This window comes from Scyliorhinus torazame, chromosome 16 (assembly GCF_047496885.1).
Source record: "Scyliorhinus torazame isolate Kashiwa2021f chromosome 16, sScyTor2.1, whole genome shotgun sequence".
Lineage (NCBI taxonomy): Eukaryota > Metazoa > Chordata > Chondrichthyes > Carcharhiniformes > Scyliorhinidae > Scyliorhinus > Scyliorhinus torazame.
Window position 1 is genome coordinate 139,335,734 of NC_092722.1, and position 18,743 is coordinate 139,354,476.

The following is an 18,743-nucleotide window of genomic DNA, read 5'->3' on the forward strand; positions in this document are numbered from 1 at the left end:
ACCCCCACCACCCCCACAACAGCATAAATCCCCCACTGCTCTACACCTCAACTCCAACATCCCCTCCACAACAGTATAAATCACATTGTCTTTCCAGTTCTCTCCAGCTTGACAACCAGACTCAAAACATTAGCTCTGTCCTCTCTCCACAGATGCCATCAGATTTGCTGAGATTGCCCAGATTTTCTGTCTTTGTTTCAGATTCCAGCATCCGCAGTAATTCTCATATTCGCTGATGACTGCTCACCCCCATTTCTAATCTTATGATGGCAGGTAGGTCATGGATGAAGTAGCTGATGAATGGGCTCAGGATACTTCCGCAAGGGACTCCTGCAGTGATGTGCTCCAACTGAGATGGCTGACCAACAACCACAACAATCTTCTTTTTGTGACTCCAACCAGAGAAAATCCCATTCTCCCCCCACCACCCCAATCAGTTTCCATCGATTCCAGTTTTTCTACGGTTCCTGGAGACCACAACCCAGTCAAACGCGACCTTGATATCACAAGACAAATATAGAATCAAAAAAATAAACCCCATTAACTACTTCACTGAAAATTTATATTTTAAGATTCTATAAATCTAACAACTTGGAGGTTGCTTGCAAGGTATGAAATTTTAGATGTCTATGAAGTGAGCAACACATCAGAATCTGGAGTAGATGACTCGAGGGGAAACTAGAGTACCATGGTACCAGAGTCTACTCTGGGAAAAGAGGGGGAGGCTGGCAAGTGATTTTGAAAGGTGGCAGTAGTGGGTAACTCAATAGTTCGAGGGATAGACAGTCTAGTTTGCATTAGAGATCGAGAGTCCCGTAATGGTTTGTTGCCTCCCAGGTGCAGGGTTTCAACTTCTGAAAGGGAAGGTGAACACCCAGAGGTTGTGGTTCATGTGGGAACCAACAACATAGGGAGGGACAGTTGTGAGGTCTAGCAGGGAATCAGTTACAAGGGTTAGGAGCAGGTTGAAACGTAGGACCTCTAGGGTAGTAATCTTAGAAATATTACCTGTGCTACGAGCTTCACCATTTTGGCAAAAAAACAGATCAGGGAGATAAATGCATGGCTTGGGACATTGGGATCAGTTTTGGGAAAGGAGAACGTTGTTTAGAAGAGATGGGCTTCAACTGAGCCAGAATGGAACCAATCTCCTGGCTGAGGAGTAAATAGTGTATAGTGGGCAGGATTTAAACTTGTAAGGGAGGGGGGTGCGTTGACTAACAGGCCTAGTTTTAAACATACGAGAGAAAAAGAGAGATGGCGACCAGTGAAAAAAGTAGTGAGAGAAGGCTTTAGTGTTGACAGTGAACAAAGAAATGGTCATCTCCCAAAGGTCAAGAAAGAGGATAAGGGAAGGGTTAAATTGTATGTATGTAAATGCGTGGAGCATAGTGAACAAAATTGGGGAACTGGAAGTAGAAATTGCTCTAGGGGCAAATGACATAGGAGCATTGACAGAAACGAGGCTAAAGCCAGAACAGGACACTTAAAAACACAATGTGGGTAAAAAGAGAGGTGGTGTAGCAGTTTTGGTCAAATATAGTATCATTAAAGTAAGTGAAGTCGCCATAGTCCCAGATGACCATCGGCTGCTTTCCTCTTTTGTGTGTGTGTGTGTGTGTGTGTGTGTGTGTGTGTGGGGGGGGGGGGGGGGGGGGGGGAAGAAAAAAAAGAGAGCTGGCTGGTGGTGAGTTAACCTGAGGATCACTACGCGAGGGTCAAACTAGAGAAGACAGGCCTTCATGAATAACCTCAGCCGGTATTGGAATTGAACCCGCACTACTGGCCTTACTCTGCATCACAAACCAGCTGTCTAGCCAAGTGAGCTAAACCGGCCCCCAGCTAAATATTATCATAGTCCTTGAACGAGATACAGTTCCTGAATTAGAATCTATATGGCTGGAGGTGAGAAACAGGCAGGGAGCGATGACCTTGTTTAGCATTTATTATAGACCTCCAAATAGTGGGTGGGAAGTGGAAGAGAGCATTTATAGGCAAAGTAGGGTTTTGATAGTTGGGGATTTTATTTACCCCATAGTAGACTGAGAAAAGGATAGAGTGTGGGGCAGGGTAGGGGAGAAATTTCTTGTGTGCGCAAGAGAACTTTCTGTAACAGTACATTTCCGGTCCTACCAGGGAGCAAGCTGTGCTGGATTTGGTCCTCAGAAACGAGACAGAGCAGGTGGAAGAGCCGTTGGGAAATAGCGATCATAATATATTACGATTCAAGGGTAGCATGGTGGCACAGTGGTTAGCATTGCTGCCTACGACGCAGGACCCAGGTTTGAATCCCGGCCCTGGGTCACTGTCCGTGTGGTCCCCACGTGGGTTTCGCCCCAACAACCCCAAAGATGTGCAAGGTAGGTGAAGGTAGGTGGATTGGCCACACTAAATTGCCCCTTAATTGGAAAAATAATTGGGTACTCCAAATTTATTTTTAAAAAAAATATATATTATAATTCAGGGGCAACACGGTGGCGCAGTGGTTAGCACAGCTGCCTCACGGCCGAGGTCCCAGGTTCGATGCCGGCTCTGGGTCACTGTCCTGCCCATGTAGAGTTCGCACATTCTCCCCGTATTTGCGTGGGTTTCGCCCCCACAACCCAAAGATGTGCAGGCTAGGTGGATTGGCCACACTAAACTGACCCTTAATTGGAAAAAATGAAAAATTAATTCTAAAATTAAAAAAATAATTATATTAAGATTCAATAGGAAGTTGGTAATGGATAAAAATTAGTCACAGATTAAGATCCCAGACTGAAAAAGGGTAAATTTTACGAGTCTCCAAAAGTTGAACTGGTGGATAAAAGTGGATGAAAAATGGGAGACTTTCAAAGGAGAGATGAGTAGGGTGCAAGCTAGGTACACACCCATGAGAAATAAATATGAGGTATCCAAAGCTAGAGTATCCTAGATGACTAAGGATATTGATGATAAAATAACAAAAAAAAAAAAAATGGTGTATGAGCAAGCCAGAATAATATTAGCAATAGAAATCAGGAAGAGCATCTCAAAATGCAGGAGGCGCCCCAAGGCTGGACTAAGGAAGGCTAAGAGGAATCATGAGATGATAGGCTGCGCTAAAACAAATTGCAAATGTTCTTCAAACATATTAATGGTAAAAAGATTAGTGAAGGATAGAGTGGGACCCATAAGGGACAAGCTCACTGAAGCGAGGATATGACAGTGATACTACACAAGTACTTTGCTTGTCTTTACTAAATTAGAAGATGGTGACAATCGCCCAGTTGAAAGGGTGGGTGTTGAGCAACTGAACAGTAGTGAAAAGGTGGAGAAGTCGCCTGGATGGGACACATCCTAGATTTGAGCATATTGCAGAGCCATTGACAGAAATTTTCCAGGCTTCTCTGAACTCAGGACTGGAGAATTGCAAATGTGATGCCATTGTTTAAGAAAAGGGCAAAGGATAATACAGGAAACTCAGGCCTGTCAGCTTGGCATCAATAGTGGGAAAACTGATGTAATATACACTTAATACTGGACAGTCAACATGGCTTTGTCAAGGGCAGGTCATGTCTGACAAATTCAATCGAGTTATTTAACGAGGTGACATAGGCAGTGGATTAAGGTAGTGCCGTGGATGTTGCATATTTGGACTTTCAGAAAGCCTTTGATATGGTGCCACATGGCAGGTTGGTTAGCAAATTAAAAATGTTTAGGATTTAAGAGTCCTTGGCAGCATGGTTTAGAAATTGGCCAAGAGACAGGATACAGAGGGTATATAGATGGTCATTTCTCAGACTGGAGTCAAGTTGAAAGTGGTGTTCCCCTGGTCGGTGTTGGGACCTTTGCTTTTTCGTATTATTAAAATGATTTCGGGATGGGTGTAGAGGGCAAAATCTCTAAAATTGCAGATGATACCAAGCTAGGGGAAATAGTGAATTGAGACATCGATAAGTTGACCAAATGGGCAGACATTCTGGCAGATGAACCTCAATGTAGCAAAATGGGAGATAATGCATTTTGATGTAAGAAACATGGAGAGACAATATAGGCTCAATGGTACAATTTTGAGGGGAGTCCAGGAGTAGACGGACCTCGGGGTTCAAGTGCATAATTATCTGAAGGTGATCAGGCAAGTTGAAACAGGTACGGCGGTTTATACGATCCTTGGGTTTATAAACAGAAGCAGAAGAGTATAAAAGTGATGTTACATCTCTACAAATCATTGGTCCCCTATTTGGAGTAATGTATTCAGTTCTGGGTACCTTATTTAAGAAAGGATGCTAAAGCGCCAGAGAGAGAGTGCAGAGGAGATTTACTAGAAAGATACCAGAAATGAGAAATTTCAGAGACAAGGAAAGATTCAAGAAATTGGGTTTGTTTTCCTTAGAGCAGAGAAGATTAAGAGGTGACCTTATAGACAGGTCAACAGTTTTGACAGGGTAAAGAAGGATATTCTGTTGGTAAGTCAGTGACTAGGGGTTCACAATTTCAAGATAGTCAGCAAGAGAGCTAGGAGTGAGGAGGAGGAGAAACATCTTTACTCTTTTAAAAATAAATTTAGAGTAACCAATTCATTTTTTCCCCAATTAAGGGTCAATTTAGTGTGGCCAATCCATCTAGCCTGCACATCTTTGGGTTGTGGGAGTGAAATCCAAGCAAACACAGGGAAAATGTGCAAACTCCACGGATAGTAACCCAGAGCCGGGATCAAACCTGGACCTCAGCGCCGTGAGGACGAGGTACCCTTGGGGATGAACGACCATCACATGATAGAATTTATCAAGATGGAGTGTGAAATAGTTGATTCGGAGACTAGGGTGCTGAATCTTAATAAAGGGAACTATGAAGGTATGAGGCACGGGTTGGCCTTCATAGATTGGAGAGAGTTACTTAAAGGGATGTCAGTGGATAGACAATGGCAAACAGTCAAGGAACGCATGGGGGATCTACAGCAACTGTTCATTCCTGTCTGGCACAAAAGCAAAGGGGGCAAGAGGGCCAATCCATGGCTTAAAGGAAATTAGAAATAATATCCGGTCCAAGAAAGAAGCATGCAGATTGGCCAAGAAGAAAATAGGTCTGAGGATTGCAAGCAGTTTAGAATTCAGCAAAGAAGGACAAAGGGATGGATTAAGAAGGGGAAAGTACAGTATGAAAGGAAGCTTGCAGGGAACATAAAGACTGACACTAAGAGTTTCTATAGATATGTGAAGAGAAAGAGAGAGTGGAAAAATAAATGTAGGCCCCCTACAGACAGAAACAGGGGAATGCATAATAAGGGACAAACAAATGGCTGAGCACTTGAATACATACTTTGGTTCTGCACAAACGACACAAATCAGATACCAGAAATGTTGGAGAATGAAAGGTTTAGTGAGAGGGAAATCAACATTAGTAGAGAAATGCTGGGGAAATTGATGGGATTGAAAGTGGATAAATCCCCAGGGCCTGAGAATCTGCACCAAGAAGGTGGCTCTGGAAATGGTGGATGCATCGGTGGTCATCTTCCGGGATTCTATAGACTCTGCAACTGTCCCTGCCGACTGGAGGGTAGCTCACGTCACTCCAACATTCAAAAAGGTAGAGAGAAAGCAGGGAATTATAGACTAGTAAGCCCAACCAACATCGATAGTGGGGAAAATGCTTGAAATCCATTATCAGGAACTTTATAGCGGAACATTTAGAAAGCAGTGGCAGGATCAGTCAGAGTCAGCATGGATTTATGAAGGGAAAATCATGCTTGACAAATCTGTTGGAATTCTTTGAAGATGTAACCAGTACAGTTGACAAGGGGGAGCCAGTCGATGTGGTATATTTGGACTTTCAGAAGATGTTTGACAAAGCCCCGCATGAGAGATTATTGTGCAAAATTAAAGGGCATGGGATTGGGGGAAATGTTTTGAGGTGGATAGAAAACTGGTTGACAGAGAGGAAACAAAGAGAAGGGATTAATGGGTCCTTTTCAAATTGGCAGGCAGTAACTAGTGGGGTACCACAGGGATCGGTGCTGGAACCCCAGCTATTCACAATGTATATTAATGATTTGGATGCTGGAACAAAATGTAACATCTCAAAGTTTGCAGATTATACCAAGTTAGGTGCGAGGGTGAATTGTGACGAGGATGCAGGGATCCTACAGCATGATCTGGACAGGTTGAGCGAGTGGGCAAATCAATGGCAGATGCAGTATAATTTGGATAAAAGAAGTTATTCATTTTGGAAGCAAAATCAGCAAGGCAGATTACTATCTGAATGGTTGTAAATTGGGAGAGGGGAATGTATAGCAGGATCTGGGTGTCCTTGTGCACCAGTCGCTGAAGGTAAGCATCCAGGTGCAGCAGGCGGTAAAGAAGGCTCATGGTATGTTGGCTTTCATTGCGAGAGATTTCCAGTATAGAAGCAGGGATGTGTTGCTGCAATTATACAGGGCCTTGGTGAGGCACACCTGGAGTATTGTGTACAGTTTTGATCTCCTTCTCAGAGGCAAGGATGTTTTTGCTCTCGAGGGAGTGCAGCGAAGGTTTACCTCACTGATTCCAGGGATTTGGGGGGGGGGGGGGGGGGGAGAAAGAAAGGAACTATCATATGAGAGATTGACTAGGTTGGGATTCTCGCTGGAGTTCAGAAGAATGAGAGGGGAATGTCAGAGTTATAAAATTTTAACGCGACTAGACAGGAGAGATGCAGGGAAGATGTTACCAATGATGGTTGTGCCCAGAACCAGGGGTCACAGTCTGAGGATTCAGGGTAAACCACTTCAGACAGATATAAAAAGGAGACATTTCTTCACCCAAAGAGTGGTGAGCCTGTGCAATTCATTACCACAGGACGTAGTTTGATGCTAAAACATTGAATATATTCAAGAGGCTGCTAGAAATAGCACTTGGGGAGAACGGGATCAAAGGCTATAGGGAGAAAGCAGGATTAGGCAATGGAGTTGGATGATCAGCCATGATAGTGGTGAATGGCAGAGCAGGTTCGAAGGGCCAAAAGACCTCTCCTTGCTCCTATCTTCTATGTATCTGAGGTTGCAGTGCTAACCACGGTCACATCTTTACTCAGTTGTTGGGATTTGGAATGCGCTGCCGAGGAGGAGGGGTGGAGGTGGATTTCATAGTAGGTTTCAAAAGTGCGCTGGATACATATTTGAAAGTGATCAATTTAGAAGACTACAGAGATACAGCTGGAGAATGGGAATTGCTGGGGAGCACTTTTGGGAGCCAGTGAGGACACAATGGGCCAACTGGCCTCCTTTTGTGCTGTAAATAAAAAAAAAGTGTACCTCAGCCTGCATTAAACATGGAACATGCAGCCAGCATCAGTCATTTGACAAATAGATTCAAAAATAACCTCAATACCTTTCCCTCTCCCACTAGCCTCGTATCTTCCTCCAACTAAACCATTTCAGCCTCGACCATTTCATGCTGTAACAATCTCGTTTTCTAAAATGGACGATTGCTCAATTACTGTTCCATTAAAGCTCTGCAGTTTTAAAAATCAATAAACCTTCTCCTGTGCCCAACTGGAAATCTAAGCAGCATCTTCCCATTTCCAAGCAACTTCGTCCCATAATTACAATTTTCCATCATGGTACATCTATGCAATCATTTCTATGGTAAAACAGCACATCAATATTTGGAACTGCAGTGGAACGGAGATTTTGCATAAAACTGCTTTATTTTTGCATTACCAATAAAAATCAAAAATGATGGCCCATCAATCTGAACTCACTTTCAGGGAATACGTATTTGAATCCATAGCTTTGTTCATTCACTTTTATTATACATCTCCAAACATTACAACACATCTTTACTTATCCTGTCTTATCTTCCAAAGCACTCTCAAGTCACCTCCATATTAATCCAAATTATCTATAGAATTCCAAAGAAAAGTGGATCCCAGCACCAAGTACATCATTTCTAGCCCTGCTCAATCCAAATATCATCCATTTATCCTCGTCTCTTGCATCAGTTAACCAATCTATCCATATATTTCCTACTGTATCAGAGCCCACAACGCATCTCAACACAATGTTGAACAACTGCCTACCAATCAACACAACAGAGCACTAACAAAGTTAAGATATGGAGAAAAGCTGCAGTATTTGCTCAGATCAACAATAAAGCTTTGCAATATCCAACGCCAGGTAAACAGGATGTAGAAAGAGATTCATGTTGACAAAGTCACATTCAAGGCAAAGACGATTAGCAATTTTACATCTGGCAAGCTACTTTTTGTGAATGTATGTCAACTAGCCATCAGGACTAAACAATGTCACAAAGATAACTAAGGTATGGCATTCTTGTATAATGCCTCCAGAAAGTAGTACATTCATTACTTACAGGGTTAACACAAAAGGATACGAGTTATCAATTCATTTTTAAAAATCCTCTTGCATGGCCTTAACAAGCATTATTTAAAAAACAAACATGCTAGAACAATGCAGGGCAATGAGTTCCACGTAGCATAATCAACATCTATTTAGAGAGAGATTAATCCAAATATAGACGTGGCATTTTGAAGGCTATTCTTAAGGTTGAATCCTTCACAAAACATGGAATTGACCATCACAAATTGACTGCAAAACACAAACATAGCTGGTAACAGAGGAAAGCTACTTACTCAGAAAATTAAATTCAAATTCATTGAATTAAAGTTGATAACACCCAAAACCAAACAAACATAAAAAAGGAAAAAGGTTGTTGGGGGGAGAAAGAGAAAAATAATAAATACTGGAAATACTCAGGTCATGCCCGACATGGTAACACTGTTTGTCTCTCCACAGATGCTGCCTGACCATTTCGTTTTTTTCCCCCCCCATTTCAAATTTCCAGCATTTGCAATATTAACTTTTCAACCATTAAAGCAAAATGCTGAAAATCTTTGGAAATACTCAAGCAGGTCACATTTGTGGAGAGAGAGAGAGAAAACAGCAACCAGCTACATTTCAGATCGGAGACCCTTTTTTATCAGAACTGGGAATAATTTAGAAACATAAAAGTGAATGAAAAGATAAACAGGAAAATTGGAGGGGGAGAGATTAAGTTACATGCTGCAAGGACCAAAGGAATGGCAATTGATTGAAGAGCAAAAAAATACTGCAGCTGGAAGTCAAATAAAAACAGAACACACTGGAAACACTCAGGTCTGTACAGAGAAACAGAGTTATGCTAATTGTAAGAAGAAAAAGACAGAAAACCCTTTGCATGTCCACTCCTTTTGGCTTTGCATGTTGAAACCTTCTGCTACTTAATCTCTCCTGCCCTTCACCCTATCACAGGCCTACACTCCTGTCCCCATTCTCTGTCTTCCCCCCCCCCTCCCACATTCTCACTTTTTACTTACACAAAACCTATTTCGAACTCCTCACTGCCAAACAAAACATTGTAACATCTTCGTTATGGTTACCATAATAAAGCTCAGAACAAATTTTTAATCCCAGTAGAATTACTTTAGGTAATTTTCAAGAGTTATACCAGAAAATTTGAAAATAAAATAAGTTTTTATTCAGGGCACTGCTGATGCGATGCAAAATGTTGCATAGTTACTTAGCTACTTGCTGGAAAAGTCTGAAGTGAAGAAACTATCTTCAAATGTATTTGGTTTATGCAAACTATTCAGGGAAAAAAAAAGTTTAAATTCACAAAAGTGTGTTTTTACTAACGCAAAAAATTTTTTAGGAATAGTAATCAAAAGTCAACTTCATACAAGCTGCAAATACGCCAACATACGTGGGCAGCATGGTAGCACAGTGGTTAGCATTATGGCTTCACAGCACCAGGGTCCCAGGTTCGATTCCCAGCTTGGGTCACTGTCTGCGTGGAGTCTGCACGTTCTCCCAGTGTCTGCGTGGGTTTCCTCCGGGTGCTCCGGTTTCCTGACACAAGTCCCGAAAGATATGCTATTAGCTAATTTAGCCATTCTGAATGTGCAGGTTAGGTGGTTTGGCCACGCTAAATTGCTCCTTCATTGGAAAAAATGAATGGGGTACTCTAAATGTAAAAAAAAAAAATTGAAAGTTGTAGCCCTACAAATAATCATTCACTCAAATTATTTTTCGACCTCCCAAATCTGTACTACAGAGGATGGCCCACCCTAGCCACCACATCGTCCTTAAGTGGATATTGGGATCACATCTTTATTCAAAATTGAAGACCGAATTCGGCAAAACAAAATGTAATGTGCATTTGTCAAGGGATGTGGTTCTGCAGAATAAATTGCAAGCATCAAATGTACAAGATAACATTTAAGGGTTAATTTTATAGAAGTGGCCAAAAACCTGATTGGGTTAGAATTATAGACTGTTAGTTGAGGATATTAATTTTCATTTAATACCAAACACCACTAAAACGAATGCCACCATCTCCAAATTTCTTTTGGGGGGGGGGGGGGTGGGGGGTGGAAAAGAGAGAAAAAGGGAGCGCACAAGAGGAGGCCAAACAAACCAAAAATGCTAACTAGATATATGTGAAAGGGAACACCAGCTGATGAAGAGGAAATTCACAGGAGGATAGTCAAATACCATATGCAATTCAGAAAAATGAGCAGCTAAAAGAAGATTAAAAAGACAATAGTGGTAGGAATGAGAAAATCCTTTTCGTTTAGATAGGCAAAAGGACCATTTAAAAAAAACATCTCAAATTCTGTTTCAATGGTGACTTTCAGTTCTTGCTATAGTGGACATTGCTCAATAACCTGCTTTGTGTTACACAGAGAGAGAGAGAGAGGTCACTCACTGGATTCTGGCAACGTCAAGTTTTCAAAGGATAACAATCAAGATTCAGGAATATTAGGCTCACTAGTTGAATGTTTATTAAAAGTAATATGATTGACACCCTTGCTAATTTAAAAACTCTGAAACATTAGAAATGCTTGAATAAAGTAGCCCATTTTCTAAAAATCAGTGGGCCACTGAATGGATTAAGAATCGACTGATTTCCCATAAGCAGAACGTTACTGGCTATGGAACTGCTCAGGACACCAATGAACAATGCTAGCTTTTAAAAAAAGGCCTCATCTTCATAGGATATCTACTCATGGAATGGTCCACAAGTTAGCAGATGATGAATGTTCCCTTGAAAATTTTTGTTTTCCATCCACACATGGTTGCACGGTGTTTAAATGGAACAAGGTCTGTATGTTACCTTCCAAGCGGCTGTGCACAACTTAGCAAGAATATTGCAGATGACAAGAAAATTTATGTAGCTGTTGGGAGAGTGGAGGGGAACAAATTTCTGCTAGTGAATTCACTGGGTGAATTGGCCAAACTCCAGTAACTTGTATTTAACCAAGATAAAGTGGAGTGTTATACACTCAGACGGCATGTAACATTTAAAATAAAAATCAGTTGTGAAAACAATCTCGGCGTTATAGTTCATACTACACAAAAAATGATCATGACCAATGCCATGGAGCTGTAGCCAAAACAATTAGGTTGAATCAATAGACCTATCAAATATTTTTTTATTTGATTGGTTAGACCTTATCTAGAATATTATATTTGGATTTGGTCCCCTCATCATCAAGAATGATTCCTGGCTTAAATAACCTTATTCATGCAAAGGCTTTAAAAGCTATATCTATTCACTTTGCAGATACTAGACTTTTAAATTTAATGCACCCAATTAAGTGGCAATTTAGCGTGGCCTATCAACCTACCCTGTACATCTTTCGGTTGTGAGGGCGGAACCCACGCAAACACAGGGAGAATATGCAAACTCTACACGGACAGTGACCCAGAATCTGGGACCTCGGCACTGAGGCAGCAATGCTAACCACAGCGCCACCGTGCTGTCCTTGCAGATATTAGAATGGGCTTATTTGAGAGGTATCTGAATAATTCATGCACTATATTGTGTTTCTATAAATTTTGGATTTAGATTTGTTTATAGTCAGGTGTACTGAGATACAGTGAAAAGTATTGTTCTGCATACAGTCCAGACAGATCATTCCATACATGAAAAAAACATAGGGCCCTACATGAACACAATGTAAATGCACAGACACAGGCATCGGGGTTAAGCGTAACAGGAGGGGTCGGGTGTACATGTTTCTCAAATCGAGGGCCAGGATAGATGTTTGACGCTTTGTTTCTAATCTGCCCACCAACAATCCAAATCCTGTATTGATAGTAGACCTACTTAACAAATTGCCAGCTCTTTTATTCACTGATTACTCTGCATATCTTAGAAACTTGCACCAGTCGCCAGAAATCACATTTTATAAAATATGGTGAAACAACAGGCAATAAGTCTGGTCAATGTTACCTACTGGGCTAGTTCTGACCATCCAAGGAAAATAATTTTGCTCCCCCCTTCTTTCCTCCTCCCCCGCCCCCCCGCCCCCCCCCAACTCCTCACTTCCTAATTGATAATGGGTGTTAAACATTGTTTTGATGCCGGAGGACTTTGGGTGTAGGTGCTACCAAATCATGAAATAGTCATGAGGCATGATGGTAGCACAAAGACTGATGAATCAAAGGCTCTTTTTCCTACTGTTTGGTGGTGTGTTGTGCTCAGCCAGAAACATGCATTGCAATCTTATTCTTGGTTTACTTGATTTTTTTAGCTTCACAGAGAGCAATTTAATATTGGAATGCAAGCCTTCCTCAATATGAATAATTGTTTTCAACATTTTTAAAAGTGCACAAAAAAAAGTGTTCACTACTTACCTGTTTTCTGTGGCTCAGTTAAGTTTCATATTGCGAAAGGAGAGATCGAATTTCAGGTGTCAGGTGATCAGCTGCCTTGGCAGCTTCAGTAATCGCCCTGCGGTATACTCCTTTTTTCTTTTTATTAAACCTCAACTTAAAATACTCCAAAAATGGGGAGATTTTTGATACAGAAAGTAGCGACGTTGTAGGTGATCCAAACCAACACACTCTGGCTTCCTGCCACTGTGGAGCCCCATTTTCTTTCTTGTTAATACTAATGCTGAGAATGCGTGCAGGCCACCAGGGGAAGCCATGAATTTTCCCCCATACTATATCTCCGACAGATATAGTCCTGCCTTCAGCGGTTACACATTTCATTACAGTTTTGGTATGAAGTCTCACAGTTAAAGGAGGCACTGTCTTTTCTTCTTTGGAAGAAGACGATACAGAAGCATCATCTCCAGGTGCAAAATCACATACTTCTGGCGAAGTCATCTCTGAACTAGAAGACTTTGATTCATCGAGACTATCGTTACTACAGACGGATAAACTAGACGAATCTGCTCTTTTTTTCCTATAACTTAAATACACAGTCAGATCATTTTGATCCTTGCTTCGACGACTCCTTTTGTACCGCCATTGGTCCTCCTCTCCAGAACTCCCTGATGTCTCTACTGAACTCTTTCCTGTAGATTCTTCAGAATGAAGTGTACCATTATTGGATCTCCTTGTAGGCTGCACATCATTATTTACATTATCTACAAGCTCAGCCTTATAAATTGCAACACTGTCCCCATTACTGAGCCGATGAGGTTTTAATCGAATTCTAGGTGGTGGGATGTCTGCACTGGAATGCAAAGGTCTAGTCAGTTTTAGCTTTGGAATGGTTCCAGGTGGATTAGAGAATGACTTTTCTGGAATAACTTCCATTTCCTCATAGCTTGAATGCTTGCCGTCATCCACCCTTTCATTTTGCAATAACCGTTTAGGACAAAAGGGCTCAACCGAACCATGTACCCGTGAGGGAATTTTTACAACTTTTCCCTTACCTTGAGGAGTGCTATATGATATTTTGATCACTGGGCTTCGATGCACCAGCTCAGCAGAAAAATTTATCATCCTTCTTTTCCTTTTTAATTTTCCTATTTTCACAGCACATTACCTCAGGTTTCCTTTTTTCATTTTCCTCCATACTAGTCTTTTTCTCATTCTTACTGTTGAGTTTATCTTTGTCATCATCGTCCTCCTCCTCTCGATTTAGTGTGTTTTTGCACTTTTCACAAAGTACTTGCCTCGGGCGCAATCTAATGGTGCTCATTATAAGCTTACCAGGGTCACGATTCCTTGACAAACGCCTTTTTGTACGCTTGATTGTCCGAAGTGGTGGCTGGGGCACCCGTTGATTGTAAGTCTGTCTCAATACTAATGGTTGTGGTAGAGGTACACCTTCACAATAAGGTGGAAGGCAAGGCACAGTTTCTGTTAATGGCTGCTGAAGAGGGTGAAGCTGGTTCTGTGACTGTTATCTTGGAAAATTGCACATTGCAAGGCTGTGACTCAGTTTGACAGACAGTCTGTTCTTTACCATCAAGGACTTCACTGGTACAGGACTCTGCAGGAAACTCCTCTTGCTTGGCAAACTGGTTTGGGAGAAAACCGTACAGACCAGACCTGGCAAATACAAGTATAAAATGAATAGCCACCCTGACTCTGAACATAATTCATAAAAGTGTATTCATTAATACTGCATGTAAATTCTCATTTTTAATACCTGCACTTAAATCCAATTGCAAGGCTTAAGGTTTTGATATTGCATAAATCAAATCATGAAAATTTAGTTACGTAGTCACTGAAGGCCGCTCAGTCATATTTTCACTATCCTATTGTCTAGATTCCCTGGGATTAAATATTCTAATATTCCAAGGCTAGATAGGCTAGAAGCTAGAAGTGAGAAAAATGAAAGTTGAAAAAAACAACAAAGCAGAACCTACTGTTTTTTAAAAACTTCTCTATAATATTCTATTTCCAGCAAACATTCGGGAGGAAGCAGATTTGAACACTATCAGATCACGTTTGCAAATTTAAAAAAAAAAGTATTGTTCATGAAATTAAAGAAACTTAGACAAAGTTTACAATATTTTATTAGGGTGATATTTCAGGTGAATTCAAAAGATTAACTGCAGCATTTCCATGACAGTACCCAGGCAGTTCTGATTTGCAAATGATAACTGCCTAGGACTTATCACATTCAGGTCTGCAGCTGCAATAAGCCAGTAATGATAAATAGATAAGCTATGGAGGTTTGGTGGTGGTGGAGAAACATTAAGTGATAGTTAAATTTCCCTTCTGGAAAAAAGGAACTTGAGAAACTCAACGCATTGCTCCAATCACCCACATAGGTTATGCACATCTGCCAAAAACTCAAATGAGAACATCTTACAAAATAGTACAGCCAGCTTCTTCTGCCCTAAACCAAAATAAACATCTGGAAAGGTGTGGAGGAGGGGCAGGTGAAGAAAAGAAAAATACATAGATGGGACATTTCATGAGTCATCCAAGTGGCCATTATTATACATGCAAATCTTGGGAGGGGGTTGGCAGTATTACAGCCAGAACTGAAATCCCCAATAACAATTAGGAGTGGGAATCTGTTTGTTTTGTTTGATGCTTAACAATTTGTTTCCTTATTGATGCCCTAATCAATGTTAGCCCTGCACAACTGAGATTGAACCTAGGGCACGCATTTTATTTTAATGGAGTAGACTCACCAGGGAAAAGGATTGCAACTGCACTACAGCTGCGCCACAGTAATGAACATTTTAGGTTTGATTTTATTTCTTGTTCTATTGCAGATTTTTTTCTTATTCTAAAGAGGGGGGCAGTAGAAGAGGAAAACAAGAGACACAAGACAATATAACCTTTTCCAATGCCATGAAGCCGAATTCAAAAGGTAATTTTTGCCCTCCCACCTCTATCCTTCAAAAGGGCCAAAAATAGTAGTGCACATATTGTGCCTAGTACATTCACAATGTGAAGAGTGTCGTTCAAGTACATTTTGAGCTGAATCAAGCTATAAGTGGAGAACCATTTGTACTTGACAGGGAAGTTGAGAAACAGCAAAATTCTGCAGATTTTAGTTTTTTAAAAAGCTTGATTTCTCGGAACTACATGGATAGAGCCCACTATTACTATCTAAGGCTTTCTTCCAGTTTGAGTCAATACATTCGTTTTCTCTTTTGCAACTTTTAAAATATGCATTGGTTACAAAAACATATCCAAAAATCTCTCATTACTACAATGAGATAGGATATCAGGAAATATTGTAAGCATCATGCCTAGCTATCCTTAAACAAGGTTGAATGTATAGCATCCAGCCAGTCTGAATAAAACATCTCATGTTTATGCCACGATTAAAAAAGATTTTTAAAATGCACTATTCCAGCTTGCAATTTTCATTACATTTTTAGATTACGGCAATGCATGTGAAAGTCACGCTAACATTTGAATTCAAGGTTTACAAGTCAACCAGGTACCTGCTTGTGAAGATGCATATGCATTTTCATGCTGCTCTTTATTAATAAACAATTGGGGGAGGGGGGTCTACATACCATACATTGTAATGTAAATTCTTACAATTACTAATGGTAACTTAACTATGTGTTAAAGAAAAATGCAGCTGCAAGCTTAAGATAATGGTGTCAATCAATAGGTTAAAAAGTAGGTCATAGCAGATACAGTAATTGTTTTACTGTACAATGCCCATTCTAAACTAGGTTTTGTAAAGGTGTTACCTCAAAGAAATTGCATTTGATGATAAAAATAATTGTTACCCTATACAGTTTTAATTGACCCTGGTCGGATGACACTCCCAAAATTTGAGATTCTTGGTCTGGATAACACAAGGGTTCCAATGACAAGAGTGCCATTAATATCATGGTTATGTGGAATGGCGTACTGGACATCATAAAATAGTTCGATGTTGTGATGAACTAGGTTCCACTGGAGGAACTGTATACATATTTTTAATGATTCTTCCCCCCCCCCCCAAATCTTTGGTCAAAACCGAGTGCGTGTTTGATTTGATGCCAATTATCCACCCACCCCCTCTTGGTGCTGAAGGCCTGGTGCTCACTCTGTCTGATGTGGGTGGTTCCCAGCTCAGGGTGTTGGGTGTACGTGTGTGTGGAAAGAGGACTTACTTCTTGGCCATGTCTATCAGGATCCCGGTGAAGCTGCTCCCTCCATAGTTAGTGGACACCACCAAGGTGCCGCTGACGATGTGTTCCACCGTGACCGAGAGCCGAGCGCCCGCTCGGAGCCGCCCCGCTGTGGGCTCCGGGCTCAGCGCCGCCATGTTCGCTGGCGGATGGGGGGGGGTAAACGCCGGGGTGCGGGGGTGGGGGAGGGGAATGCTGCGGGAGCAGCGGCGGCGGCGGGCGGGAGCGAGCGCTGCCCCCTCCCCCCACCAGCACCCCCCGGGCCCGCGCCTCGCTCTCCACCTGTCAATCAAAAGGCCGGGCCGCTCAGTCACAGGGCCCGGAGCAGAGCGGCAGGCGCATGCGCCCCATCCCCCGGAGCTCGCGGCAGCGAGAGGCTGGAGTCCCGGTTGCTGGAGCACAGCTCCTCTCTGCAAAAAAAAACAACAACATAAAAACACGCATTACCAACACCATCATTTCACATCACACAACAGTTTGCAATATTAAAAACAAAAACTTCTATTCCCCTCACTTCCCCCACCCAAACATCTAATCTACTTCCTCGGGCTCTCATTTGCAATTTACACAATTAAAATGTAATCCTCATCCAAGCAGAATTGTTTAGGGGGAATTAGAGAGACACTTAATTAAGATTCAGCTGTTTTTATTCTTTGCATGATGGAAATCATACGTATTGTACTTCTGAACAGCTGCTGGCATTTTGACTATTTTATGTAAATGGCTTTCAATTATGGATTATAACAAATTAGTATTCCAAGATCCTCAATAAATACGAAAGGTATCTCCAGGCATCAGCAAAACTCTGCTTCTTGCTTTGGTCATAGGCATAGGCCTATCGAATACAGCCAAGCAGGGTTAAACAACCATAACAACTGCTAACATGATCTTAAAAGTACCCATGTATTTTTTTTCAACAACTATGCAGAAAGAATCTATAGTGCTAAAACATATACCTTCTGATTCGTGCTATAAGGATTGGGTTTAAATTACTTCGCAACGCTGGTTTTAGAACAATAGATAAATAAACCCACAGTTGGCCTATGAAACACACCAGCCAAGTCGCTACAATTAACATGAAAGTTCAAACTGGTCATTCTGAGACCGAGATCTATGTACCTTCAACATATCAGGAAGAGAAGATAAAAGAGATTTTACTTTGAAGTCACACCTGTAAAAGCTTTTTTTTAAAAAAAAAACGCCACCCCACAAAAAAAAAAGCAATAAATAATACCTGAGAATGCACCGACTGAATACTACATGTAGACGGTTTCCTGAAGGTACACCATTTGAGGTCTTCAAAGCTTCCAGCACCAAACGCCCCACAGTGGCCTAATGAGCAAGATGACTAATAAGGCGATATGTATTGCGGATGCACCAGACAGCGTCCTCTTGTGGCTCCATTACATGTCACTCATCATGGTTAACAATGGCGCCACCAACACATTTTGCTCACTTTACAAGCCAGTTAATTCACTATTGACTAGCATTGCTGTTCGACAAGTCTCTTGCCAAAAAACGTTAAATCTCTGAACACTCCAAAGAAATAAATCAAAATGAGAGATCATTTGTATTTTAAAAATAAATTCAGAGTACCCAATTATTTTTTTTCAATTAAGGAGCAATTTGGCATAGACAATTTAGCATAGTAAATCTGGCAGGCCAATCCAAGGCCAGTGCAGACTTTGGAGTTGTGAGGTTGTGGCTGTGGTGGAGAGTGGCTGCTGTTATTGCTGCTCTCTCCCTCTCCCTGTTGCTGCTACTCAGTTTGCTGCCTGTTTCCAGTGTTGGTTGCTGCTGAGCTGAGTAGGGATGAGGGGAAGAGAGAGGGACAACAAGAAGGTGAATTCAACATCAAGGTGGGAGTAAAACCCTTTGGACTGCTTGTTTGCTGGGCCCCTCCTGGG

General features: G+C 41.4%; 1 protein-coding gene across 1 annotated transcript in view; it reads right to left on the bottom strand.

The window, feature by feature from the left end:
* pwwp2b (PWWP domain containing 2B) overlaps positions 1 to 18,168 on the bottom strand; it is a 52,238-nt gene extending 34,070 nt beyond the window's left edge. Inside the window, 5 exon segments of the mRNA XM_072479146.1 lie at positions 12,638 to 13,729; positions 13,731 to 14,121; positions 14,123 to 14,290; positions 16,819 to 17,246; positions 18,071 to 18,168. Coding sequence (XP_072335247.1) covers positions 12,656 to 13,729; positions 13,731 to 14,121; positions 14,123 to 14,290; positions 16,819 to 16,973 — 1,788 coding nt within the window. The 5' untranslated portion in view covers positions 16,974 to 17,246; positions 18,071 to 18,168 and the 3' untranslated portion in view covers positions 12,638 to 12,655.
* Positions 18,169 to 18,743: the final 575 nt, after the last annotated feature.